Source organism: Nycticebus coucang, chromosome 5 (assembly GCF_027406575.1).
Source record: "Nycticebus coucang isolate mNycCou1 chromosome 5, mNycCou1.pri, whole genome shotgun sequence".
NCBI classification, from domain to species: Eukaryota; Metazoa; Chordata; class Mammalia; order Primates; family Lorisidae; genus Nycticebus; species Nycticebus coucang.
The window spans coordinates 39,137,822-39,165,367 of NC_069784.1; the positions used below are offsets into that span (position 1 = coordinate 39,137,822).

General features: G+C 44.5%; 1 protein-coding gene across 3 annotated transcripts; it reads left to right on the forward strand.

Annotated features, from left to right (window-relative positions):
- Positions 1-2,859: 2,859 nt before the first annotated feature.
- On the forward strand, positions 2,860-27,339 carry SARS1 (seryl-tRNA synthetase 1). 3 transcript variants are annotated; one of them, XM_053590354.1, is made up of 12 exons: positions 2,860-3,094; positions 13,198-13,268; positions 16,178-16,258; positions 17,592-17,750; positions 18,878-19,021; positions 20,669-20,824; positions 23,788-24,009; positions 24,799-24,928; positions 25,211-25,368; positions 25,606-25,677; positions 26,433-26,562; positions 26,902-27,339. In XM_053590354.1, exons 1-12 carry the CDS (start codon positions 2,959-2,961, stop codon positions 27,057-27,059), a joined length of 1,617 nt encoding a protein of 538 aa, XP_053446329.1. In that variant the 5' UTR covers positions 2,860-2,958; the 3' UTR covers positions 27,060-27,339. The 3 variants fall into 3 exon arrangements, with proteins under 3 accessions (XP_053446329.1, XP_053446327.1, XP_053446328.1); XM_053590352.1 differs by lacking the exon at positions 25,606-25,677; XM_053590353.1 differs by lacking the exon at positions 25,606-25,677 and having other exon boundaries at positions 2,956-3,094; positions 13,202-13,268.
- The last annotated feature ends 207 nt before the right edge of the window (positions 27,340-27,546 follow it).

A 27,546-nucleotide genomic window follows, 5' to 3' on the forward strand; every position in this document is an offset into this window, starting at 1 on the left:
TTCCAAAATTTTGGCCGGGGCTGGGTTTGAACCCACCACCTCCGGCATATGGGGCCAGCGCCTTACTCCTTTGAGCCACAGGTGCTGCCCCAATTTTTTTTTTGAGACCAAGTCTCACTCTGTTAGCCTGGGTAGAGTGCCGGGGCATCATAGCTCACAACAACCTCAAACTCTTGCGCTTGAGCAATCCTCTTACCTCACCCTCCTGAGTAGCTGAGACTATAGGTACCCACCACAATGCCTGGCTAGTTTTGCTAATTTTAGTAGAGATGGGGTCTTGAAAGCACATATAGGGCACCAGCCACATACACAGGAGCTGGTGGCTTCAAATCCAGCCCGGGTCTGCCAAACAACAATGACAACTACAATCAAAAAATACCCAGGTGTTGTGGCAGGCGCCTGTAGTCCCAGCTACTTGGGAGGCTGAGGCAAGAGATTCACTTGAGCCCAAGAGTTTGAGGTTGCTGTGAGCTGTGACACCATGGCACTCTATCCAGAGTGACGTAGTGAGACTCTATCTCAAAAAAAAAAAAAGCACATATAGTGAGAATAAGATGGAGTCTGTCAAGCTGGGGTAGAAATGACACAGCTATTCTGGTCAGTTTAGATCCTGCCTGACCTTCACCCCAGCTCCCATTCCTACTATTTTGTAAATTTAGCTCCCACCTAAAGATGCATTTCTTGTGTAGTTTAGGTAGATTGATTTATGAGATTAACTCTTAAATTAGAATTTTGTTTTTTGTTTGTTTTTTTTTTAGAGACAGAGTTGCCCTAGGTAGAATGCCATGGCATCACAGTTCACAGCGACCTCCAGCTCTTGGGCTTAGGCGATTCACTTGCCTTAGCCTCTCAAGTAGCTGGGAATATAGGCAGCTGCCACGACACCCAGTTATTTTTTTGTTGCAGTTTGGCCAGGTCCGGGTTCGAACCCGCTACTCTCGGTATATAGGGCCAGCGTCCTACTCACTGCGCCCCAAGTGCTGCCCCCAGAATTTTGTTAATTGTTCATGGGTTCTGCTGATTATTGTTTAAGATAAGGGTTAACATAGTCTTCATTTTGAACTTAAATGTATAAAACCGTAATGTTGGAAAGGGAAGAACAGAAAATTCTTCGAGAGGCTACTCTCATTGTTCTCCAGAATCCTGGTCTTCAGACAAATAAAGGTAGACCTATCCCTCTCTCTGCATATTGGCTGACAGTGACAGGCAGCTGGACTCTCTTCATCCAGTGATAGTCTCATTCTTGGTCAGGTTGGTCTCAAACTCCTGAGCTCAAGCAACCCACCCACCTCAGCCTACTAGATAGTGTGAGGATTTACCAGTGTGAGCCACTGTGCCAGCCTTAAAATATTTTGTAGAGATAAGATCTGGTCCTGAAATCCTGGCTTCTAGTGATCCTCCTTGCCTGCCTTGGCCTCTGAAGTGCTGGGATTACAGGCATAAGCCACAGTACGTGGCCCCACCTATACTTTTAACCAAACTGGCCTTAAATTAGGGTTCAAATAATTTGCCGAGATGGCTCACAGAACTCAGAGAAATACTTAACCAGTTTATTAACTAGCTTATTGGTTTATTATAAAGGATAAACAGCCAGATAAAAGGTAGATAGGGCAAAAGGGGGTGGGGAAGCTTCCATGCTCTCTCTGGGTGAGCCATCCTTCTGGCACTTCCTAGGGTTTAGCAATTTGGAAGCTCAGAAACTCTCCATTTCAGTTCACTCACCTCCACCCTTTTCTGGAGGTTGGTGGGTAGGGCTGAAAATTTCAAACCTCTAATCCTGCTAGTAGCTGATTACTTGGTCCGTCCAGGCCCCATCTTGAGGCTACTATGGCCCCCACCGTAAATCATCTCTCTAGTATAAACTCAGGTGCTATCAAAGGGGCTCAGTGTGAATAATAAAACACTCCTATTACTCAGGAAATTCCACAGGTTTTAGGAACTGTGACAAGAACTAGGGACAAAGACTGAATCTATTTCATATCATAAATAGATAACATGATTGCTAGCTATGCCACACCCTAAACACAAGAGTCCTTGAAGGTGGCATAAGATGGAGAAGGTCCTAGCACATGTAATTCTGAAAAGGTTTTCAGAGTAGGGCTCTGAAACTTCTGTGGAAGGATGGGGGATAGGGAATGGGGGACAGACCACCTATTTCCAAATCCTCCAGATAACCTCCTGGAGGTTATCAGGAATTCTCTGGTATCTTTGGCTTCAATCAGCAACCAGAATATTTCATTGTAAAGTCCTGAAAGTTATAATATTAAAGTACGATAAAATCGTTTGTCAAGGAGCTTTCAAACAGACCCAAGACAAGACCTCAATACCGTGTACTGCCTTCAAATCTACTAAATGTCCTCCTGGAACTCTCCTCTTGTCTCTCTCTAGATGATTTCAAATGCACTTTCCCAACCCTATGATTACATAAGGGCTGGTAAAGGGAAAACTTGGTTTACCCAATAAGCAGATTAAGGAAGGTATCCCAGCTGTAAGGCAGAAAAGCAGGAGTCTTAACGTTGTCGAGGTAACTCCGGGACTAAATATGCAGCAAAGGTTAAGGTAAAGGGTCCAGTGGACGGACTCAACCTTGTGAGAACACTGGCATCTGCTGGAGGCGCCAGCTTCTAAGCCAGGGATGGGGGAGCAGGCCTCTGCCTAGCCCGAATTATGAAGAGGAAACTGAGGGACTCACACTGTTACAGGGCGATCCTAACCCCTACAAAGGAGCACAGAGCCCGAGATAAGGCACGCGAGGCACAGACCCAAGACCACTCGCTCTCCCTTCCCCTCCCCTCCTCCCTCCGCGGTCCCGCCTCCTACACCGCCGCTTCCGGTCGAGAGGGGGCGCCTGCACAGGGAGGGTCGGTCAGCGCGCCGGCGCAGTGCGTCAGTCATAGGCTGGCTGGGCGCTGCGGTGCGGTCCTCGGTTGCCTGAGGTTTGGCCCAGCAGAAAAGAAGATGGTGTTGGATCTGGATTTGTTTAGGGTGGATAAAGGAGGGAACCCAGCCCTCATCCGAGAGACGCAAGAGAAGCGCTTCAAGGACCCGGGACTGGTGGACCAGCTGGTGAAGGCAGACAGCGAGTGGCGACGATGTAAGTACCGGGACGCACGGGTGGTCCCCCGAGCCTAAACCAACTTCATCTCCGAATCTGGCCACTGCTTCTGAGGCCATAGTTTCCACCCTTCGTCACACACCCCCGCCCAGGCTGCGGTGGCTCTAAAGCTTTGCCTATCCCTCCAAACAGCCTAGGAGCTGGGATTTTCCCAGTTTTACCTTCCAGCCCGGCTGCGCGAGATCCTTTGCGCGCATGCTCAGTGAAGAGCGCTGCTTATATGCGCGTGCGTATTGAGAGCTGTCAAGTCTTGCTGCTCCTTGGGTAGCTGGGAGAAAGCCCGGGCCCCTGAACACTTACCTTTGGTCGTCCCCAGTCTTTCTCATCTTGAGCAAAGTTAGAGTTGTTTACCTCTATCTTGATAGAATTAAAGAAAGCCTCCTGCCCGCAACTGAGTCACAATACGTTCATCCATATGGGAAGCACTGGGGGACGTTGGAGGCCGCTCTTGGCTGAATGCAATGATCCCAGAGCTGTTAGGAAGGGCCACCCCCTGACCTGTGAGCATACCTTTAAAAATCAAAAAAGTCTTTTCCGTGGTTGATCAGACATGGCTTAGGTGGAGGAGTGCAGGGAGGCAAGAAGCAGCTTGTAATTGTTGAGGCTGTTTAATTGTAATTTGTGGAAGTTACCTTAAGAGACATTGGCAGAGTTGGGCTAGCACCTGGAACTGATCCGAGCATCTTTCATGAAGCTAAATAAAAACATAGAACCGTCTGCCTGTCAGTCTCTGCCTAGGTTAACCGGAGTGGTCACTGTTGGGTGACTGCTACCAAGCACATGTGATTCATTTTGTCTGATGCAATAGATCTGCAACCAGCTGAGAGCCAGGTTGATGCCATCACACTGCAAAGACGACCGCTATTCAAGAGTGTGATGATTTCTATTAGGGAAAATTGATTTTATAGGTGTATCCTTGGGTGCCAAAAGAATTTTGAGAGTTAGCTTGATTTGTCTGCTGATTCTGTTTGTCTGAGGCACTCTAATGCGGTAGTTTGTTTGACTGTAAGATTCCACATTTGAAACTGAATTTTTGAGTTACAATGGAAATTGAATTTTGCCACCGTTTTTGTTTAGGATAAAACTAAATGGAGCATTGTTATACCAAATCCGAAGTCAGGAGTACTATGTCAGAATTTTGTATTAGTACAGCCATTAGCGAGCAGCTAAAAGCTTTGAATGTTTTAGTCTCTTGTGTGTGATGTACTTATCTGTGGAAATGTTTGTTCTTTATGCGACTGTGGTGAGTTCTCAGTTACAAGGATTGTATTTTATTCATCTGTATATCCCAGTACCCAAGATATACATACATATATGTATGATACCTGTATACATATACGCAGATGTACATAGAATCTCAATACCTAGCACAGTGCACAGGTCTTTAGTAAGAGCTTGACAAATGTTTGTTAGATGCAGGAATATCTTCTGTGTTTGGGCACTTTACATTCTTTTTTTTTTTTTTTTTAACTGAAAGAGGTCTTCTGTGAGCAGAAGTAGTGCCACGCCCCACCCTCGGAGACTTTACCTTTTTTTTGTTGTTGCAGTTTGGCTGGGGCCGGGTTTGAACCCACCACCCTCACTATATGGGGTCGGCGCCCTATTCTCTGAGCCACAGGTTCCACCGACTTTACATTTTTTATGAAAGCCAGTTTGTGTAGTTTATTTTCAGTGTATGTATTAATTTGATTTTTTTCCACTTAAAACCCTTTACAGTATTCTCTTTGCATCCAAAGGGTGTTCATGATTTTCCATAAGTATCTGACTGCCCAGTTTGGACATTGAAAGATCTTGTCAAGATATAAAAGATCTTAGTTCTTTTATATCTTGAACTTCAGATCAGAGCATGGGGTCTTCTATCACTGGCCAAAACAAGAACTTGTAACCAGAGCCTCAAATCATGCTCCCTGACTGAGCTTCACTATCCCTATTTGTCTTCTGGAGACTTCCAAGGTGTCACTTTTTTGAGGAAAAAAGCAGGAGTCTAATGTAATTTGGAATCATAATACCACCTTGGAGCTTACTACAGCTCTTTTTATTCCAGGGATTTGAACTATGATTTCTTTTTTTTTATTTTTTCTTGAGACATAGTCTCACTGTGTTGCCCTAGGTAGAGTAATCATGAATTTGAGTCATAGCTCACAGCAACCTCAAATTCTTGGGCTTAAGCAGTTCTCTTGCCTCAGCCTCCCAAGTAGCTGGGACTACAGGCACCTGCCACAATGCCTGGCTATTTTTTTTTGTAGAGACAGAGTCTCACTTTATGGCCCTCGGTAGAGTGCCGCGGCCTCACACAGCTCACAGCAACCTCCAACTCCTGGGCTTAAGTGATTCTCTTGCCTCAGCCTCCCAAGTAACTGGGACTACAGGCGCCCGCCACAACACCCGGCTATTTTTTGGTTGCAGTTTGGCTGGGGCCGGGTTTGAACCCGCCACCCTCGGTATATGGGGCCAGCGCCTTACTGGCTGAGCCACAGGCGCCCCTCCAGTGCCTGGCTATTTTTACTGTTGCAGTTGTCATTGTTGTTTAGCTGGCCCAGGCTGAGTTCGAACCCACCAACCTCTGCTCATGTGGCCAGTTCTGTAACCGCTGTGCTGTGGTCACCAAGTCTGAACTGTGATTTCTTCTTTTTTATTCAGAGTAGTATAAGGAGGCCACACTACAGGTATTTGTCTTGGCTGTATTCCCAAAGCAATTCTGTATCTTGGTATCTGCTGCCAACTATAGGAATTCTATTCTCCCTAAAAAGTGCTATCCTAAGTGAAATTTCTTTTTACTGTCAATTGAAGTTGTTATTTTCTCTTAACGCTTACTATACATGCCTTAAGCCCAGGCCCTTAATCATTGTTTGCCCAGCAATTGGAATAGCTTTCTAATTGCTTTCGTTTTCATCCTAGTCTTACTCATTGGAGTGGCGGGGGTGGGGGTGGGGTGGGGAGGGGTGGTGCATGCTCAGGGCATGTGATTATTCTAAAATGCAAATCTAGGCCAGGCGACAGCTTGAGACTCTTCTCAAAAATAAATAAATAGGGTGGCGCCTGTGGCTGAATGAGTAGGGCGCCGGCCCCCCCCGTATACCGAGGGTGGCGGATTCAAACCCAGCCCCGGCTGAACTGCAACCAAAAAATAGCCGGGTGTTGTGGCAGGCACCTGTAATCCCAGCTGCTTGGGAGGCTGAGGCAGGAGAATCGCAGAAGCCCAAGAGCTAGAGGTTGCTGTGAGTCCTGTGACATCATGGCACTCTACTGAAGGCGGTAAAGTGAGACTCAGTCTCTACAAAAAAATAAAAATTAAAAATTAAAAAAATAATAAATAAATACATAGGGTGGTGCCTGTGGCTCAGTGAGGAGGGCGCTGGCCCCATATGCGGAGGGTGGCGGATTCAAACCGGACCCTGGCCAAACTGCAACAAAAAAAAGCTGGGTGTTGTGGCAGGCGCCTAAAGTCCCAGCTGCTTGGGCGGCTAAGGCAAGAGAATTGCATAAGCCCAAGAGTTAGAGGTTGCTGTGAGCCGTGTGACTCATGGCACTCTACCTGAGGGTGGTACAGTGAGACTCTGTCTCTACAAAAAAATAAAAATAAATAAATAATAAAAATAAAATGCTAATCTAATCATATTTTGCAGGTTTAAGTTTTAGGGTGGCACTCATACTTTGCAGGGGTCCTCAAACTTTTTAAACAAGGGGCCAATTCACTGTCCCTCAGATCATTGGAGGGCCAGACTGCAGTTTAAGAAAAAAATTATGAACAAATTCCTATGCACGCTGCACACATCTTATTTTGAAGTAAAAAGAAAAAAACAGGAACAAAGAGCATCACTGTCTGATAGGAATAGAATGAGAACCACACATGTACAGATGCTTCTCAATTTATTATGGGGTTACATCCTGATAAACCCATAAATTTAAAATAGATGAGTCAAAAATACCTTTAGAGCTGGGCAAGGTGGTGTATGCCTGTAATCTCAGCAATTTGGGAGACTGAGCCAGGAGGATCACTTGAGCTCAGGAGTTTGAGACCAGCCTGGACAACATAGTAAGACCCTGTCTCTTTTTTTTTTTTTTTGTAGAGACAGAGTCTCACTGTACCGCCCTCGGGTAGAGTGCCGTGGCGTTACACAGCTCACAGCAACCTCTAACTCTTGGGCTTACGCTGTTCTCTTGCCTCAGCCTCCCGAGCAGCTGGGACTACTGGCGCCCGCCACAATGCCCGGCTATTTTTTTGTTGCAGTTTGGCCGGGGCTGGGCTTGAACCCGCCACCCTCGGCATATGGGGCCGGCGCCCTACTCACTGAGCCACAGGCCCTGTCTCTTAAATAAACAGATGTGGTGTTGTATGGTGGTAGTCCCAGCTACTCAGATGGCTGAGGCAGGAGGATCATTTGGGCCCAGGAGTTCAAGGTTACAGCAGGCTGTGAAGTCCAAATTCCTTAACACAATTTACAAAGTCCCTCATGCCTTCTTAGCCTCATCATCTACCACGGCCACATCTGGCCTTCTGCTGTTTGTACTAACCCTGTCATACTATTTCACATTTCCGTGACTCTTGCCTCTTCGTGGCATATTCCTTATAATGTGCATTCTTTTTTTCTTTAAGTTGTTCCCAAAGTCATCAAAAGGCATATATGCATTCTTTTTTATTTATTTTTTTTTTTTTGGCCGGGGCTGGGTTTGAACCCGCCACCTCCGGCATATGGGACCGGCGCCCTACCCGCTGAGCCACAGGCGCCGCCCCATATATGCATTCTTATATGTATCTTTTGGTAGACATAAAAACTCGTTTCTGTTGGCATGTACCCAGGACTGGAATTGCTGGACCACAGGGTAGGCACATGGTTAGATTTAGTAGATAATGCCAAATAGTTTTTCAAAGTGATTATAGTGATTGATAACTCCCACCAGCAATATCTCAGAGTTCTATTTGCTTAGGACTCTTTCTAGTACTTGGCACTGATAGTTCTTTTAATTTTAGCCATTCTGGTGAATATATAGTGGTGTCTCATAGTGGTTTTAATTTGTATTTTCCTGATAACTAAAGATATTGAGCACCTTTTTATAAGTTTCATGGTATTTGGACAGCCAATTTTGAGAAGTACCTTTTTTTTTTTTGAGACAGAGCCTCAAGCTGTTGCCCTGGGTAGAGTACTGTGGCATCACAGCTCACAGCAACCTCCAATTCCTGGGCTCAAGCAATTCTCCTGCCTCTGCCTCCCAAGTAGCTGGGACTACAGGCGTATGCTACAACGCCCCGCTATTTTTTGGTTGCAGCCGTCCTTGTTTGGCGGGCCCAGGCTGGATTCGACCCCGCCAGCTCAGGTGTATGTGGCTGGTGCCTTAGCCACTTGAGCCGCAGGTACCGAACCTGTTCAAGCCTTTTGACCAAACTTACTTGATTGTTTGATTGTCTTTTCCTTTCTTTTGAGACAGAGTCTCAAGCTATCACCCTGGGTAGAATGCTGTGGTGTCATAGCTCCCAGCAATCTCCAACTCAGGCTCAAGCCATCCTCTTGCCTCAGTTTTTTTATTTTTTGTTTTGTTTTGTTTTGTTTTTTTGAGACAGAGTATGTTGCCCCTGGTAGAGAGCGTGGCATCACAGCTCACAGCTTAAGCGATTCTCTTGCCTCAGCCTCCCAAGTAGCTGGGACTATAGGCACCCGCCAGAATGCACGGCTATTGTGTGATTTTTTTTTTTTTTTTTTGTTAGTAGAGACAGGGTCTCACTTTTTGCTTCGGCTGGTCTCCAACCCAGGAGCTCAAGCTATCCACCCACCTCAGCCTCCCAGAGTGCTAAGATTACAGTTGTGAGCCACTGTGTCCAGATTGTCTTTTTCTTAGAGATGTGTAGGAATTCTTTACATGGATATGAGAATGCCTATTAATACAGATCACTGCAGATCTCTGTTCCCTGTCTGTGACTTGCCTTTTCACTCTTCTGATAAGTAGAATTTCTTAATTTTAATGAAGTCTAATTTATTGACTTTTGTGCTTCTTGTGTTCTATTTAGGAAATCTTTTTATATCCTGAGCTTCAGAAGATATTGTCCAGTTTTTTTTCTAGTTTTATTACCTTTCATATTTAGGTTCATGATTCATCTCACATTAATTTTGGTATATTGTATGAGTTAGGGACCAAAGTTTTTATTTTCATGTGGAGAGCCAATTGCTCATGATAAAAACACTTTGAGTAGAAGGGAACTTCCTTAATCTGATAATTAGTATTTCAAAAAAATTCCATAGTTAACATTCTCCAAAATATTGAATACTTTTCCCCTGAGGTTATCAATGAGACAAGAATGTACATTATTACCACTTTTTTTTTTTTGAGACAGAATCTCTGCTTGTTGCCCTCAGTAGAGTGCCATGGCGTCATAGCTCACAGCAACCTCAAACTCTTGGGCTCAAGCAATTCTCTTGTCTCAGCCTCCTGAGTAGCTGGAACTACAGGTGCCAGCACAACACCCTGCTTTTTTAAGAGATGGGGGTCTCATTCTTGCTCAGGGTGGTCTCGAACCTGTGAGCTTAGGCAATCCACCTGTCTCAGCCTCCTAGAGTGCTAGGATTACACCACGCCCGGCCTTCATTATTACCACTTCTAATCAATGTCATACTGGAGATTCCAAACAGTATAATACAAGGCAAGAAACAGAAATAAAAGATCGGAATGGAAGAAGCAAAACTGTCCTTGTTTGCAGATCACTTCATTGTTTATACAGTATCTGAACTATTAAAATTAACTTTAGTAAGATCACTGGATACAATATACAGAATCAAAGGTACTTCTATGTACAAATAATAATTAAAAAGCATCTGATACCTAGAAGTATATCTAGTATATCTAACAAATAACATTCAAGACTCCTACACTGGGCATATACCCAGAAGATCAAAAAGCACATCATAACAAAGATATTTGTACCAGAATGTTTATTGCAGCTCAATTCATAATTGCTAAGTCATGGAAGAAGCCCAAGTGCCCATCGATCCACGAATGGATTAATAAATTGTGGTACATGGAATATTATGCAGCCTTAAAGAAAGATGGAGACTTTACCTCTTTCATGTTTCCATGGATGGAGCTGGAACATATTCTTCTTAGTAAAGTATCTCAAGAATGGAAGAAAAAGTGCCCAATGTACTCAGCCCTACTATGAAACTAATTTAGGGCTTTCACATGAAAGCTATAACCCAGTTACAACCTAAGAATAGGGGGAAGGGGGAAAGGGAGGGGAGGGAGGCGGGAGGTGGGTAGAGGGAAGGGGATTGGTGGGATTACACCAGCGGTGCATCTTACAAGGGTATATGTGAAACTTGGTAAACGGTCTGTGAAGCTAGTGAATGATGCCCCACGATCATATCAATGTACACAGCTATGATTTAGTAAAAAAAAAAAAAAAGACTTCTACACTACTAAGCATAGTGGGATAGTACCTATAATCCCAGCTACTCAGGAGGCTGAGATGGGAGGACTGCTTGAGCCTAGGAAGTTTGGGGCCAACTTGGGCAACATAGTGAGACCCCATTCCTAAAAAAAATACAATAAAGTAAAAAGTGATGAGGACACTAAAAGAGATTTTTTTTTTTTTTTTTTTGAAACAGAGTCTTAAGCTATTGCCCTGGGTAGAGTCCCCTGGCGTCACAGCTCACAGCAACCTCAAATTCTTGGGCTTATGCGATTCTCTTGCCTCAGCCTCCCAAGTAGCTGGGACTACAGGTGCCTGCCACAATGCCCAGCTATTTTTATGTTGCACTTGTCATTGTTGTTTGGCAGGCCCTGACTGGGTTTGAACCTGCCAGCCTCATTGTATGTGGTCGGCGCTGCCTTACCCACTGAGCTACTGGCACCGCCCAATTTCTTTCTCTTCCCTTTTTTTTTTTTTTGTGATACTATTGTCAAAGACAGCAAAGAGATTATTATTATTTATTTTTTGAGGCAGAGTCTCACTTTGTGGCCCTCAGTAGAGTGCTGTGGCGTCACAGCTCACAGCAACTTCAAACTCCTGGGCTTAAGTAATTCTCTTGCCTCAGCCTCTCAAGTGGCGGGGACTACAGGCACCTGCCACAACACCCGGCTACTTTTTAGAGAAGAAGTCGCGCTCTGGCTCATGCTGGGATTACAGACGTGAGCCATCTCACCTGGCAGATTATTTTTTTAAAAAGGATTTATAAACTGAAAACTACTAAACATGAGAGAAATTAAAGATAATGAGGAGATACACTCTATTCATTAATTAAAATTTTAAGCACTGGTATAATGTTAGTTTCTGTCTTATTTTCTTTTATATCCCCAACACCTAGCATGGGGCCTTGCAAATAAGAAGCTTTAAATAAAATATAATTTTTTTTTTTTTTGTAGAGACAGAGTCTCGCTGTACCGCCCTTGGGTAGAGTCATGACATCACACGGCTCACAGCAACCTCTAACTTTTGGGCTTACATGATTTTCTTGCCTCAGCCTCCCGAGCAGCTGGGACTACAGGCGCCTGCCACAACACCCGGCTATTTTTTTATTGCAGTTTGGCCAGGGCTGGGTTTGAACCCGCCATCCTCGGCATATGGGGCCGGCACCCCACTCACTGAGCCACAGGCGCTGCCCAATAAAATATAATTTTTAAAAACTATTTCAAAATAATTACAGATTTATAGGAAGTTGCAAAAATAGGAGTGAGGTCCTGTGTATACTTCACCCAGTTTACCCAATGATAACAGCTTACATATGTGTAGTACAATATCAAAATCAAGAAGTTAGCTGGGCGCCTGTAGCACAGTGGTTACGGTGCCAGCCACATACACTGAGGCTGGCGGGTTCGAACCCAGCCTGGACCAGCTAAACAACAATGACAACTGCAACATAAAAATAGCCAGGCGTTGTGGCAGGCACCTGTAGTCCTACCTACTCTTGGGAGGCTTGAGGCAAGAGAATCACTTAAACCCAAGAGTTCGAGGTTGCTGTGAGCTGTGACGTCAGGGGACTCTACCCAGGAAGATAGCTTCAGACTTTGTCTCAAAAAAAACCCCCAAGAAGTTGACATTACTGCAGTCAACAAACCTTATTCAGATTTCACCAGCTTTCCCTGCACTCGTGTGTGTGTGTGTGTGTGTGTGTGTGTGTGTGTGTGTGTGTGTGTGTGTCACATGTGTAGTTTTTTGTGACCACCATACTCAAGATCTAGATAGGTTCATGACACCACAAATAATGCTTCTTACTATCCATCGCTTTGTAGTCCCCTCCCTGTGCCTTACAGCTCACTCCTGGCACTCATTAATCTGTTCTCCATCTCTTCATTGTTTTGTCAGTGTGAATAAGTGAATGAGGAGATAGTTACATCATTCTGCACTGAAGTTTAAAGAGGGAAACTTAGTGGCAAAATCTTAGAGTAATTATGTCTAGGTGCAATCTCATTTCTAGTTATCAGTTTTACCTCTCAAAGCTTGATTTTTACGAAATTGCCCCTAATGCTTAGTTAGATTCAAGAGGTCCAACTTTTGCTAACCAGAGATGAACCATAACAACAAAATGTTAATTTGGGCCAATATGTTTGGTGATTAGTGCACAGTCCTCCCCAAAGGAAACCAAATTATAATGAATTATTATTCTCAAGGCTGCCAAGTGAGCATTATATCAGGGCAAAGGGATAATATTACCCATTTCTGACATAGAGATGTAGCAACCAAGTTCATGAGACTAGAAACATGATTGCCTCTTTCTGGATTCTCTTGCACAGCATATGGTTTCCTTAAAGGAGTTTTAAGATAATTAGGCAGGTTACAGTTATTTGAGTATCTTCCAATTTCTCAGATGTGCTACTCTACAGTGGTGTCACACAGGCTGTGATACTTTTAAATTTTAATCTCAGAATGGCCTTTTCCTTGTCACTGAATGCTGGGGATACTCTACTATAGTCACCAATACATGCCAACCAAATTTGGGGGTCCAAAGCTCAAAGACCTCATAATTTTATGAGACAGATCCTTCAGTGCTGCCTGCATTTTGGCCTTCAGCTGAGATCTAAGCAACCATAATCAGGAAAAGGTAGTATCTTTTATGTGCATTTCTTTGCTATATTTGTGGGTTCTTTTTTCTTAGGCAGATTTCAAGCAGACAACTTAAACAAGCTGAAGAACCTATGCAGTAAGACAATTGGAGAGAAAATGAAGGTAAGAGAACTCAGTAACAAATAGCCTTGAGAGCTGAGCCTTGAGTCAGTATTCAAGGTTCTACCTCAGGGTCTAATTCTATGACATGCTGAATTTTTTACCAAAGGGAGAAATATTATTTAAAAGGAAGGAGAGAACTAAGGTCAACTTTCATTGACCTTACATTAAACCTATCTTGGGGTGGTGCCTGTGGCTCAGTGAGTAGGGCGCCAACCCCATATACCGAGAATGGCCGGTTCAAACCCCACCCTGGCCAAACTCTAACAAAAAATAGCTGGACATTCTGGCGGGTGCCTGTGGTCCCAGCTACTAGGGAAGCTGAGGCAAGAGAATCGCCTAAGTCCAAGAGCTGGAGGTTGCTGTGAGCTGTGATGTCACTGCACTATACTGAGGGTGACAAAGTGAGACTCTGTCTGTACCAAAAAAAAAAAAAAAATGTGTTCAGATGAGATTCTTGCGACTAGTCATTTGTCTTGTTCTTTTCTTATAATAGGAATATAAATTCCAACAGTCAACTTTTCCAGGCTCAACCTGTGGTACCAGAAAGATTTTCTTTTTTTCCTTTTTTTTTTTGTAGAGACAGAGTCTCACTGTACCGCCCTCGGGTAGAGTGCCGTGGCGTCACACGGCTCACAGCAACCTCTAACTCTTGGGCTTACGCGATTCTCCTGCCTCAGCCTCCCGAGCAGCTGGGACTACAGGTGCCCGCCACAACGCCCGGCTATTTTTTGTTGCAGTTTGGCTGGGGCTGGTTTGAACCCGCCACCCTCGGCATATGGGGCCGGCACCCTACTCACTGAGCCACAGGCACTGCCCCAGAAAGATTTTCTTATGGCAGACTTCAGATTTTTCTGCCCAGTGTAGTCATGCTTCATAATAAAAAGAGCATAGGTGTGGAGTTCAAATCTTGCCTTGGCCTCCTGTTAGGTTATGCGACTTGTAGGCAAGGTAACTTCTGAGCTTCAGTTTTCTCATCTGTAAAATGACAATACTTATGATCACTTACAGAATGAAATTGTTAGAACACAGGTTTTTTTTTTAAATGTAGAAAACTTGGCACAGTGTCCAGAACATGTAGTTGTTCAGCAATTGTGGGTTATAGGCCTGCATAGAAAAAAATCCTTCCTGGACAGGCGCAGTGGCTCACACCTGTAATCCTAGCACTCTGGGAGGCGGAGGTGAGTGGATCGCCTGAGTTCAGGAGTTCGAGACCAGCCTGAGATAGAGTAAGACCCCATCTCTACTAAAAATAGAAAAATTAGGCAGGCATTGCAGCACATGCCTATAGTCCCAGATGCTCAGAAGGTTGAGGCAAGAGGATTGGTCAAGCCCATGTGTTTGAGGTTGCTGTGAGCTATGGTGACACAGCACTCTACCCCAGGGCAACAGAGTGAGACTCTGTCTCAAAAATAAATAAATAAGGAAATATAGTCTTAGGAAATTAAGGAGCTTGCTTACAATCATACTCTAAGTTAGTTGCAGAGTCAGACTTTGAACTCAGAACTTGAATTTGCTGCCCTAGGGGACTGTGAAATAACAAGGGAGTCTTATAACTATCTTACTACTGTGTGTTCACCCTGCTAATGTTGCCACTGCAAAAATCTTGAGATGTAACCATTTTTTTCCTACCTCAGTAGTCTCTGCTGCTTCTTACCAAGATTCATTCTGATATTTTCAAGGAGATTTCACTCTTGAGTCACCCAAGTGTGTGAGTGGGGTTATGGGTTAGAATCCTGACTTTCAATTTGGTGTATTAGAAAGTGTAATGAAACTAAAGGATTCCCATGCTTTACCTGTGGAAAATTTAGTTCTTTCTCATAACTCCGTTTTGTGCAGTGGGATATGAAGTTGTGTAAACATCAGGTTGTTGTATGTATAAAATAAAAAAATCTTTAGGGCATCAGACATGATTTCTATACTTTGTTATACTTGCAAAGCAGGTGCTCAACTTTCTCAAATGATTTCTATACAAGTTTTGTTGAAGTCTTAGGTATCTTATTATAATAGCCTTTGACTAATTTTCTTTTAGCTCTTTTTCATTTAAGAAGAATTTGATTTTTTGTTTTTAGAAATACTCTTTGAGAGAATTTGACCTTTAAAATTGGTCTTACAATTGTTCTGTGCAAGGACTAGAAATGATGATTTGGCATAATATCATAAAGAAAGGTGAGAAGAGAAACGGGGGAGAAGGAAATCTAGCCCTGACTACACCCCTGCCTTTGGTCTAATTGCATTAATAGTTCTAAACGTAGTTGCACACTGCACTTCCCACAGTTTATGGTTCATGAACGTTTCAAATACATTCTCTTTTGATTCTTATGATGTTGTATGTCCAGGGAAAGATATTCTTCTGATGTTATTGATGATGTTAACTCTGACCCTGGCAGGTTAATTGATTTGACCAGGATCAAAAAGCTAGGAAATGGGCTCAGTGCCCGTAGCTCAGTGGTTATGGTGCCAGCCACATACACTGAGGCTGGCAGGTTCAAACCCGGCCCAAGCCAGCTAAACCACAATGACAACCTCAACAAAAAATAGCCAGGCGTTCTGGCGGGTGCCTGTGTAGTCCCAGCTACTTGGGAGACTGAGGCAAGAGAATCGCGTAAGCCCTGGAGTTTGAGGTTGCTGTCAGCTGTGACACCATGGCACTCTACCCGGGACGACATAGTAAGACTGTCTCAAAAAAAAAACAAAAAAAAAACAACTAGGAAATGGCAGAATAGGGACTTGAAACTTTGACTTCTGGCTTCCAGTTTAATTTTTCTCTTACCTTTTGGATCTGTTAGAGAAAGTTATATAGTAGGTGCTGTGATTAATTTATACAATATATTAATTTGGTGTATACTTCATAAAACAGTGCAGAGATTTTCTTTTATTTAATCGTGTTGGTTTTTTTTTTCTTCCTGCAGAAAAAAGAGCCAGTGGGAGATGATGAATCCATTCCAGAAAATGTATTAAATTTTGATGACCTCACTGCAGACACATTAGCTGTAAGTGATTGTCCTTTTCTAAATTGGCGTCTCTGTTCTTTTGTCTTGGCTTTGTTCTGAGACAGAGTGCCAGCACTCGGCTCCAGACAGCATTGTGGCATCCATGAATTTCTGCTGCTGGGAAGGAAATGTCCCCACCTAACTCTTGTTGTATTCTATACTTGAGCATGTATTAGACAACAGAGACGGAGACAGTAGCAAAATCAAGGGTAGGAAGAATAGAAAAAGGAATGGAATTGTATTTGTTTTATAGGACTCCATTTTCTACACCCTATTTCACAAAGTCAAGGACTTCTCAATTTACTGTAATAGAGTTAAAATTTACCACACTGGCCTAAAGTTTAGTCCCTGAACCCTGTCTTGAATCCCTTAACACATAGCAAGTGCATAAACCAAAGAAGCAAAGTTACTGTGCTTTCAGGGCTAGGGTTGGCAGCCTGTTCCGCCTAACCCTACCTACCAATGGTTCCCTGAAAGGCAATCAGAACGTAGTTTGAAACTTCTGCAATAAGGAATACACAATAAGCTTAAGGCAAGGTCCCTTACTCCTACTAAATTCATAATCTTCCTAGAGAACAATTAAATGTAGCATAGGCTATTGTAAGAGTGCAAAATTGGTTCAATCAGGAAAATCAGAAAGTGTAAGAAAGGGAAAATTTTCTTAAGAGAGCTACAGTATTAAAACTCCTGAGATGGCCTCGGCACCCATGCTCAGTGGGTAGGGCGCCGGCCACATACACCGGGCTGGCAGGGCTGGTGGGTTCGAACCGGCCCAGGCCTGCTAAACAACAATGACAACAACAAAAAATATAGCCTGGCATTGTGGTGGACACCTGTAGTCTCTGCTAGGTTGGAGGCTGAGACAAGAAAATCACTTGGGGCGGCACCTGTGGCTCAGCGGGTAGGGCGCCGGTCCCATATGCCGGAGGTAGCGGGTTCAAACCCAGCCCCGGCCAAAAAAAAAAAAAAAAAAAGAAAATCACTTAAGCCCAAGAGTTTGAGGTTGCTGTGAGCTGTGATGCCACAACACAGCCACAGCACTCTACCAAGGGTGACATAGACTCTGTCTCAAAAAAAACCAAAAAACTCCTGAGATGTATTGAAGCTGTAAGAGTGGGAAAAATTTATCCATCTCTGCCTTAGGGAGCCCAAAGAAAAAAGCCAATGGATGTGCAGAGAAAGACTGTACAACTCCCTGTATGAAATAAATCTCAGTTCTTCAAAAGCCTTTGTTTTCAGTTTTTTAAAATGCTATCACAAGGGTTGTCTTCAGAGCATGACAAGGTTATTCCTATGCTGGATCCTGCTTACTGGCTGGCCCATTTACCTGCAGAAACTGAAAGTCTCACAAATCAAAAAAGTTCGACTCCTCATTGATGAAGCCATTCTGAAGTGCGATGCTGAGCGGATAAAGCTGGAAGCAGAGCGATTTGAGAATCTCCGAGAGATTGGGAACCTTCTGCACCCCTCTGTGCCCATCAGTAACGATGAGGTGGGTACCTTACCCACCTTACAGCTCTGTCTCTATGGAGGCAGGGTGGGAGGAGATGGGTGAAATACTGGTGCTGTGTGTCAGAAGCGGGCTCTTTGTATATTCCCCTTGCCCACCAATGGAGATTTGCAGGAGTCAGATCCTTGCCTGATTGGGAAATGGCAGAGACAGCAGGTAGGAGACTCCTGGCACAGAAATCTCTTCTAAATAGAGCTGCTGTCCTCCACTGTGTGTTGCCCATGGTAGCAGCAGTCCTGTGGGAGAGATCTGTTAAATCAACCTAACCCCCTCACCCCCACCCTGCTGAGAAACTGCAGGTTGAAGGGAAATCTGCATGACAAAAGCTTCCTGCTGAGCTGGAGCTTCCCCAGCACAAAGCTGCTCTGAGCCCGGCCTTTGTTCCCTGACACCCCAGCCGTGGCAGGGCCCATCTGCGCCTCTTTCATTCATCCCCTGGTGAACGTTAAACTCAATGCCGGCTGGGGTGTGCAGGAGGCTGCAGAACACAGATCGGGAGCAGACTTGGGAGGTCAGGGCCCCCAGCCCGCCCTCAGGTGGCCCTGGAACCAATGAGAGCCTGGAAAAAAAAAAATTGACATTCTTCTCTGCACCCCAGGCAATGCTAGTTATCTAAGGGATTGTCCTCGTGCTGGATTTGAGGAGGAGGTAGTTGAAAGGGTACCAAAAAAAGACCTTAGAGAATACTATAAATCTCTTGAAAATCTTGACTCCCAGCTTCATGGCTAGAGTTACTCTAGGACTTTGTAAATTATTATTTCTCTGCCGAGTAGCAAATTCCCTTCTCTAGTCATTGTATACAACGTACCAAAACCTAGTGTATGACTTAGGCCATCACAAAGCTAGGTTGTATTGAAATGGAGTTTGGAAAGATGGAGATTGTAGAATTAGGAAATAATGTATCTTTTTTTTCATGTTACAAAAAAACTAACTTTAAGATTTATTTTTGTAACTTTTTAAAACAAAACAACACACTCCTTGGGGAAAGTGAGGGATTGAGAAGACAGGTTACCACAGCACCTGGAGTTGATAGGCCTGGAAATAATGTATCTTTCATTCTGCCACGCCAGGAAATAATGTGTCTTTCACTCTGGGTCTTGTTTCCTTAGGATGCTGACAACAAAGTAGAGAGGATTTGGGGTGACTGTACAGTTAGGAAGAAGTACTCTCACGTGGACCTGGTGGTGATGGTAGATGGCTTTGAAGGCGAAAAGGGAGCAGTGGTGGCTGGGAGTCGAGGGTACTTCCTGAAGGTAAGAGTTGGGAACCAGTGGGGATAGGATTATAAAGAAGTAAAAAAAAAAAAGTTTCTAGAAAAAAAAAAGAGGCTTGTAAGTTTACCATTTGTACTCGCTTTTTTTTTTTTTTTGTACTGACAATTAGATGCAATTCTTGTTCTAAAGCGAGAGAGAGGGCTTATCAGGATTCCATGGAACAAAAGCCACTAAATGATCCTCCATAATGGATATGTTTTGCTGACTGAATCAGAACAGTCTCCGCCTTTAAAGAGCTCAGTATAATTGGACAGTCAGACAAGTAACAAAGAATTAAAACCTGCTGTGATGCGTACTATGCCATGAGTAGGCCCAAAGCACTTTGACAACACTTGGTGGAGGCAGTAAACCCAGATAAGCTGGGGCAGAGGCCAGATGAATTCAGGGAAGCCTTCCAGAGAATATGATAAATAATTTTGGGAAAAGATTGCACATAAATACATACATATGAGTGTGTTCTACATACACAAATGAGTTCAGTGTTTTAAGAATTAGCTCAAGAAGGCTGGGCATGGTGGCTCATGCCTGCAATCTCAGCACTTTGGGAAGCTGAGGAAGGAGATCACTTGAGGCCAAGAGTTAGAGATGAGCCTAGGCAACATAGCAAGACCCTATGTCTGTAAAAACTAAAGTAAAAAAAGAGCCAGCAGTGGTTGAGTGTGCCTGTGGTTCTAGGAGGCTGAAGCAGGAGAATTGCTTGAACCCGGGAGTAGGAGGCTGCCATAAACTATGACCATGCCATTGCACTCCAGCATGGGTGACAAAGTAAGACCATGTCTCTTTTTAAAAAATTATGTTTTGGCAGCACCCATAGCTCAGTAGGTAGAGTGCTGGCCACATACACTGAGGCAGGTGGGCTCAAGCTGGCCTGGGCCTGCTAAACAACAATGACAGCTGCAACCAAAAAGTAGCCAGGTGTTGTGGCAGGTGCCTGTAGTCCCAGCTACTTGGGAGGCTGAGGCAAGAGAATTGCTCAAGCCCAGGAGTTTGAGGTCGCTGTGAGCTATGACACCACAGCACTCTACCAAGGGTGACAAAGTGAGGCTCTGTCTAAAAAAAAAAGAAATTATATTTTTAAATTAGCACAAGAAAGGGCGGCACCTGTGGCTCAGCGGGCAGGGCGCCGGCCTTGTGTACCAAGGGTGCTGAGTTCAAACCCGGCCCCGGCCTAACTGCAACAAAAAATAGCCAGGCATTATGGCAGATGCCTGTAGTCCCAGAGACTCGGAAGGCTGAGGCAAGGGAATGGCCTAAGCCCAGAGTTGGAGGTTGCTGTGAGCTGTGTGATACCATAGCACTCTACCCAGGGCAACAAAGTGAAACTCTGTCTCTACCAAAAAAAAAAAAAAGTGCAAGAAAACTCCCATGTACCTTGGGGGAATAATCCTTTTCCCTTACTTTGTTATCTTAAAGGGAATTCTCTTAACCCTGTGCCAGGATGATGAGCTGGGCTTTGACATTAACAAAGAACCTCTTGAACCAGTTGCTGTGTCCCCAGTTTTGTTGGCCTCTATGCGCCGGGTAGTTCTGTTCTCTTGCCCCAGTTGTCTGTGTATGTCAGTTCCAGCAGGTGAACATGACGGTGACAGGACCTAATCACCCAGTGCTGTGTCTCTGCTCCTTTAGGGGGTCCTGGTATTCCTGGAACAGGCACTCATTCAGTATGCCCTTCGCACTTTGGGAAGTCGGGGCTACACTCCCATTTATACCCCCTTTTTCATGCGGAAGGAGGTCATGCAGGAGGTGGCACAGCTCAGCCAGTTTGATGAAGAACTTTATAAGGTGAGTAGCCCGGGCGTGTGGCAGAATGACTTCTAACTTCAGTCATACCGAGCAGCACTATTTGATAGAACTTTCTGTGATGGTGGAAGTGTTCTATAATGTGACTCTTGAGCACTTAAAATGTGGCTAATGCAACTTAGGAAGCAAATTTTTAGTTTTAATTATAAAATGAAATGTGTGTCTACTGGCTATCGTATTAGACAGTGCAGATACAGAGCTTCTTGTATCATTTTATGATGTATCCAATTTAGACATACTTAATACCATGAGCTTAAAAAAATCCCCATGTCCTCCTGCTCTGGACCCCAGACTGGAAGTTTCCACAGATCACAGCATACTTGCCCTGGGATGGATGTGGCTTTCAGTTTGTGGCTTATTCTCAACCATGGACCACTTCAGGGAAAGCCAGAGGATTCAAATCAAGGTTCAGAATGTCATTGTGATCAACTGGCTCTAACACCACGGTAGCAGCCCAGTCTGTGTCCAGCACTCAGAATTTCTAGTGCCCCCGTTCACTGCAGCAGAGTCTGCTTCTCATTGTCCCTCTCCTTCAAGACCCCTCTGTCAGAAGTGGAGGCCTTGTTCTTATTGGCTGTTTTCTTCCCCAGACCCATGAGGGGAAGAATTAGACAGCAAGTACTGGACTCATCTGATTTATTTTATACAGGGAGATGAGTTTAACAGTAGTTAGACATGTCTTCCCAGTGGTCCTTTTGATGTGGCTGAAGTTATGTTTCCACTCAAGATGCCCCGGGAAACAAAATGCTCCCCCTAAACCCCGAGTATCAGTGCGCCCTTTGCACCCCCCCTCTCTTGTTTCTTGCCTTTCTTTCAATAAGGAGAGGAATGTGCTCATGTGTCATCTAAACTCTGTTTTACCTTTTATCTTTTTTTCTCATTTCAACTCCCAAGATTGGATAATCACCATCAGAACTTTAGAAAAATGCAGTGCAGGTAACACAAGGGAGAAACCAATGTGAAGTATTGCAAGAAATATTAGCAGCCAGTGTTCCTGTGCTTCCTTCATCTTCATCTCTTACCCAGATGCTTTTTGGGTCCACACATAGGAAGAGTCCCAGGTTTCAATAGTAAAGAATTTTGGCTGGCATTTTTTCCCTGATTTAAACTTCAGTTATTTGTTCCCCAGAGCAGTACCTTCCGTAGAACTTCCTGTGCTGGTGGAAATGTTCTGTGCTACATGATCCAGCATGGCAGCCTCAAGCTACATGTGACTGTTGAACACCCAACTGAGGAACAATATTTTCATTTGATTTAGTGGCCTTGTGTGGCTAGTGCCTATGCTACGTTAGGGTGCACAGCTCTAGAGCTTTGCTTTGTTGTATGTGAATGGACTCCGGGGCTAAATTCTTACTGTTAGGTAGCAATGTAGTTTTCTAGGTCTATACACACTGGTCCAGAGGAAGTGTTTTCCTCTGCAACTTTTGTTTTGATTTTGGTTTTATTCTTGTTGTTTTTTTGGTGTTGTTGCTATTGTTGTTGTTAAAATAATGCCACATCAGAAAATTTAGAAATGACAAGGGATGTTATCTACTTTCCTATTGCTCTAAAACAACAATTGTCATTTAAAATAGTATCTTTGGGGCTGGGCATGGTGGTTCACCCCTGTAATTCTAGCACTCTGAAAAGCCTAGGTGGGTGGATCCTCTGAGTTTGAGACCAGCCTGGCCTAGAGCAAGACCTGGTCTGTACTAAAAATAGAAAAACTAGCCAGGCATTGTGGTGGGCACCTGTAGTCCCAGCCAGTTGGGAGGCTGAGCCAAGAGGAATCCTAGAGCCCAAGAGTTTGAGGTTGCTGTGAGCTGTGATACCATGGTACTTTATCCAGGGTGATAAAATGAGACTCCAGCTCATAAACAAACGAACAAACAAATAAATAAACGAATAAAAATTCTTCTTGGGACTTTTTCCATAGCTATGTCATTTTCACATAATTATAATCACAAGGTACATAGGTTGCCTTTTAACTTAACATTATATCAAAAGCATTTTTTAGTGTTACTACATGTGTTACTACCTTTTTCTGTGTTCATAATCATTTTTAGTAGTTGCATAATATTACACGGACTGGATATAAGATAGTCAACTCTTCCCCTATTGAATATTTAGGAGGCTTCCTTTTTTGTTGTCAATAAATAAATAACCTTGACAATAAATAGTAAACCTTTCCTTTAGCTTCTTCTTTTTTTTTTGCATTAGTTTCTTTGGCTGAACACCAAAGTACATTCTTTAAAGATTATCACCCACTAAACTAACTCATAAGCACCAAGAAAGCAGAGACCATGTCTCTTTTTGCCCTACTTGGTAAAAAGGGCTTGGCACTTAGTAAATGCTTCACAAACAATTGTGGAATGGATTAATTTATATTGTGACCAACACAGATTTATTACACATCTTCCAGCATTGGCTATTATACAGTATTTATAAGTGTTTTTTTAATTAGGTAAGTGAAAAATATTCTCATCTTGGGCGGCGCCTGTGGCTCAGCAGGCAGGGCGCTGGACCCATATACCAAGGGTGGCCGGTTCAAACCCGGCCCCTGCCAAACTGCAACAAAAAAATAGCCGGGCGTTGTGGCGGGCGCCTGTGGTCCCAGCTACTTGGGATGCTGAGGCAGGAGAATCGCCTGGGCCCTGGAGTTGGAGGTTGCTGTGAGCTGTGTGACACCATGGCACTCTACCAAGGGCGATAAGGTGAGACTCTGTCTCTACAAAAAAAAAAAAAAAAAGAAAAATATTCTCATCTTAATTTGCATTCTTTCGCTGTCTGTCAGGGATCCTATTCTGGGGCTGACCCATTACCTCCTCTGTTTTTTTAGCATACCATCCCCACTCCCAGGCAGGGATTTTAAGAATATTCTTCCTGTCCCTTATGTCTTCCTGTGGTTTCTTGTTCTAGCCAAGGTCACCCTCACTTTTAACTAGCATAGATCCTTCCTTCCACAGGTGATTGGCAAAGGCAGTGAAAAGTCCGATGACAACTCCTATGATGAGAAATACCTGATTGCCACCTCCGAGCAACCCATTGCTGCGCTACACCGGGATGAGTGGCTCCGGCCAGAGGACTTGCCCATCAAGTATGCTGGCCTGTCCACCTGTTTCCGCCAGGAGGTGGGCTCACATGGCCGTGACACCCGTGGCATCTTTCGAGTCCATCAGTTTGAGAAGGTGAGTAGCAGGTCAGGGTAAGGAAAGGAACCTTCTGTCCAGGGTGGTTAGAGGAGAGACAGGATCTGTATTGCTCAGGCCCATCCTGGCCACCACTTTTCCTCTCTGTGTTTCTGGGGTAGAGCCTGAGAAGCACAGGTGGAGTGGCTGGAGTCCGGACTGAGGAGCTAGGCAGCCTGACTCCGAATGCCATCTCCCGCCTTAGCTGCCGTGTAAAATGGGATAAGCTGTGGAGCCTCTCTCTGCGCAGTTTCCGCCTCTGAAACAGGAGGGCAATAATAATAGCACCTGCCTCACCAGGCCTGCTATGAGGATTGTCCTAGGTAACAAGCGCAAAGCACTGAGAACAGTGGCTGGCATGTATAGCATAAGTCATTACAAAAGTTTTGAGATACACAAAAATCAAGAAATATAAAATCCAAATGGATGGAAACAAATGAAGCCCTCCTAGCAACACCCATAAGCCGGGCAAGTTAAAGCTTGCATAGGTGAATCAGGAAGGATGCTGTTTACTATATTTCTTGGAAGTGAAATAATGGTCCATAACACAGTCTGTCTCAAAACTTTCATAGTGATCCACACATAATGGCGGCTTCCCATGTCAGCATTTGTTCTTACTGCACTCCGGTCCACTTGTGACTGATCTCTGTTGCTGGAGGGCCAGCTTTGCCTGCCTCCCTGCGGTGTGGGACTAGGTCTTCATCACAAAGATGTCTTAAGATGTCTTCCACTTCAGTCCTTTATTCACCCTGTACCGTTGTCACCATCTCCTTGGGTCCCTCTCTACAGATTGAACAGTTTGTATACTCATCACCCCATGACAACAAGTCATGGGAGATGTTTGAAGAGATGATCACCACCGCAGAGGAGTTCTACCAGTCTCTGGGGATCCCTTACCACATTGTGAATATTGTCTCAGGTATGAGACCTATCCTTTGGCGTCCCTCTTCTGCATCGCACAGGCACCACCCTCACCAGCTGAGCTACTACACTGAAAAATAGCTCATAACCCAGCTCATTGCCCATATTAATTACAATATCGCAGTCTTCTCACTTGGGAGTATTTGGTGATACGAATATCTGGGTACAGTTTCACTTCTGGGAATAGGAAATGAATTAAAGAATTCTTCAGGCCCGCTAAAGGTTAGCCTTCTGTAATACTATCCCTCCTTCATGAATTCTAGGGTTTTTTTCCTCACAGGTTCTTTGAATCATGCTGCCAGTAAGAAGCTTGACCTGGAGGCCTGGTTTCCGGGCTCGGGAGCCTTTCGTGAGTTAGTCTCCTGTTCTAATTGCACGGATTATCAGGCTCGCCGGCTTCGAATCCGATACGGGCAGACCAAGAAGATGATGGACAAGGTAGACAGTACCCAGGGAGGTGGGAACCAGGGCTTCCTTGCAGAATGCATCCATCTTATTCCTCATCCCTTGGGTGGTGGGAAAATTTGAGCTTCTCAATCTATACCAAAAAAGGAATCTAAAAATGACCTCTACTGAATCAGGCCTGAAATTCTTTTAAATAGAAACCTGAATCTAGCTCTATTCTGCAAGGTAATTCTAGCTTTTCTCTTTTGGCTTTGTTTTTCTTAACTCCAGAGAAAGAATAATCTCCATTTATCTACACAGAACAACTTGGAGGCAATGTCTTCCCTCTTCTCACCCAAGAAGGTCTGGGTTGTAAGCTTATTTCTTCAAACCCAATCTTCAGGCCCTAATCTTTAACAAGTCAAGGGCTTGGAAGAAGAGGCCACAGTAGTAGTTTCTGCCTTCCCTCAAAGGGCCTAACTCCTCAGAATACTGGGACCTACTACTTGTCAACTCAGGGAAGCATCTGGAATCTTTCTGGAGTTATCTGCTAAGTAATGATTGGTAAAGAGGATTCAAGTTTAGAAAAAAGTTTATAAGGTGTCTCTCACCTCTACTCTTCCATGAGAGGGACCCACTTCCAACTCTCTTTGGAAGTGCTCTAAACTTTCTCTTTGAAGCTGGGTGCAGTGGCTCACACCTGCACTAGCACTCTGGGAGGCTGAGGTGGGTGGATTGCCTGAGCTGTCGGGTTCAAGACCAGCCTGAGCAAGAGCGAGACCTCGTCTCTAAAAATAGTCAGGCGTTGTGGCAGGTGCCTGTAGTCCCAGCTACTTGGGAGGCTGAGGCAAGAGGATCACTTGAGCCCAGGAGTTCGAGGTTGCTGTGAGCTGTGATGCCACAGCACTCTACCACGGACCACAAAGTGAGACTCTGTCTCAAAATAAATAAACAAACTTTCTCTTTGAAAAGAAAAAAGTTGATAGTGGGTAGAATCCATCATTTTGATGTGTTCAGTTATAGTTGGGGAAGTTCTAGCTGAGTAGATGGTTCCTGGTCATCAGTAAGGCCAGTTGAGAGTTGAGTTTAACTCTCCCTCTGGGACACTCTCTTCTCAGGTGGAGTTTGTCCACATGCTCAATGCCACGATGTGCGCCACTACTCGTACCATCTGCGCCATCCTGGAGAACTACCAGACAGAGAAGGGCATCGTCGTGCCTGAGAAACTGAAGGAGTTCATGCCACCAGGTAAACTTCCAGCTCAGCTCATTTTCCCCCTCTTTTCTTTTCTGTGTTCATATTCTTCTGAATAGCAGGCCCCCTTCAGGAGGTACCAAATTTTCTTAAGAGTCCCTTGAGACTCTGCCCTCTAATGCTGGGCAGTGCAGGGGTCCTGGCTGAGAAGGTAGCCTGTGCAGGAATGGTATTTAAATGCTGCTAAAATTCAGACTGGGGAAGAAAAGAATAAATAAACCAGTGCCTGTTAAGGGAATTCCTTTGTTCAAAGAGATACCTTTGTTCCCAGAAGTCCTTGAGCTTTGACTCTCTGAGAAACGATAGGTCATGTGGTTGGCTCTTCCCTCTCAGGACTCCAAGAACTGATCCCCTTTGTGAAGCCTGCGCCCATTGACCAGGAGCCATCAAAGAAGCAGAAGAAGCAGCATGAGGGCAGCAAAAAGAAAATGGCAACAAAAGATGTCACCCTGGAAAACCGGCTGCAGAATATGGAGGTCACTGATGCCTGAACAAACATTGCTGCCTCCCAGTCTGCCAGGCTTTCATTTCTGTTTGCTGGGATCTCAGAGCCTGCCCAAGAGCAGGGAAGCCAAGCACCCACTCATCGCCCTGCCCCCATCTGACTGCACAGCTCTAAGGGCAACAATCTGCCATGTACAACACACATGTTCCTGTCTCTGGGCATGGGCATAAGCTAATCACCAGTGACTGATGAAACCATGTAATAAAGCATCTCTGGGGAGGGCTTAGGACTCTTCCTCAGTCACTTTCTTTCCGGGGCTTGAGCCCTGTCTCTGACAGTTCTTCCTGAGACTGTATTCCACATAAGGCTGCTCCCTCTCTTTAGCATGTCACAAAGCCTTTGGGCTCCGTGGAAAGGAAGGGAGGCTGTATTTAATTCAGAAGAGCCTCTGGATTCAAGAGTATGGGTGAAGCTCTCATTAACTGTGGCTTCTTGTGAGGCTGAGATAAGGGGATTGCTCAAGCCCAAGAGTT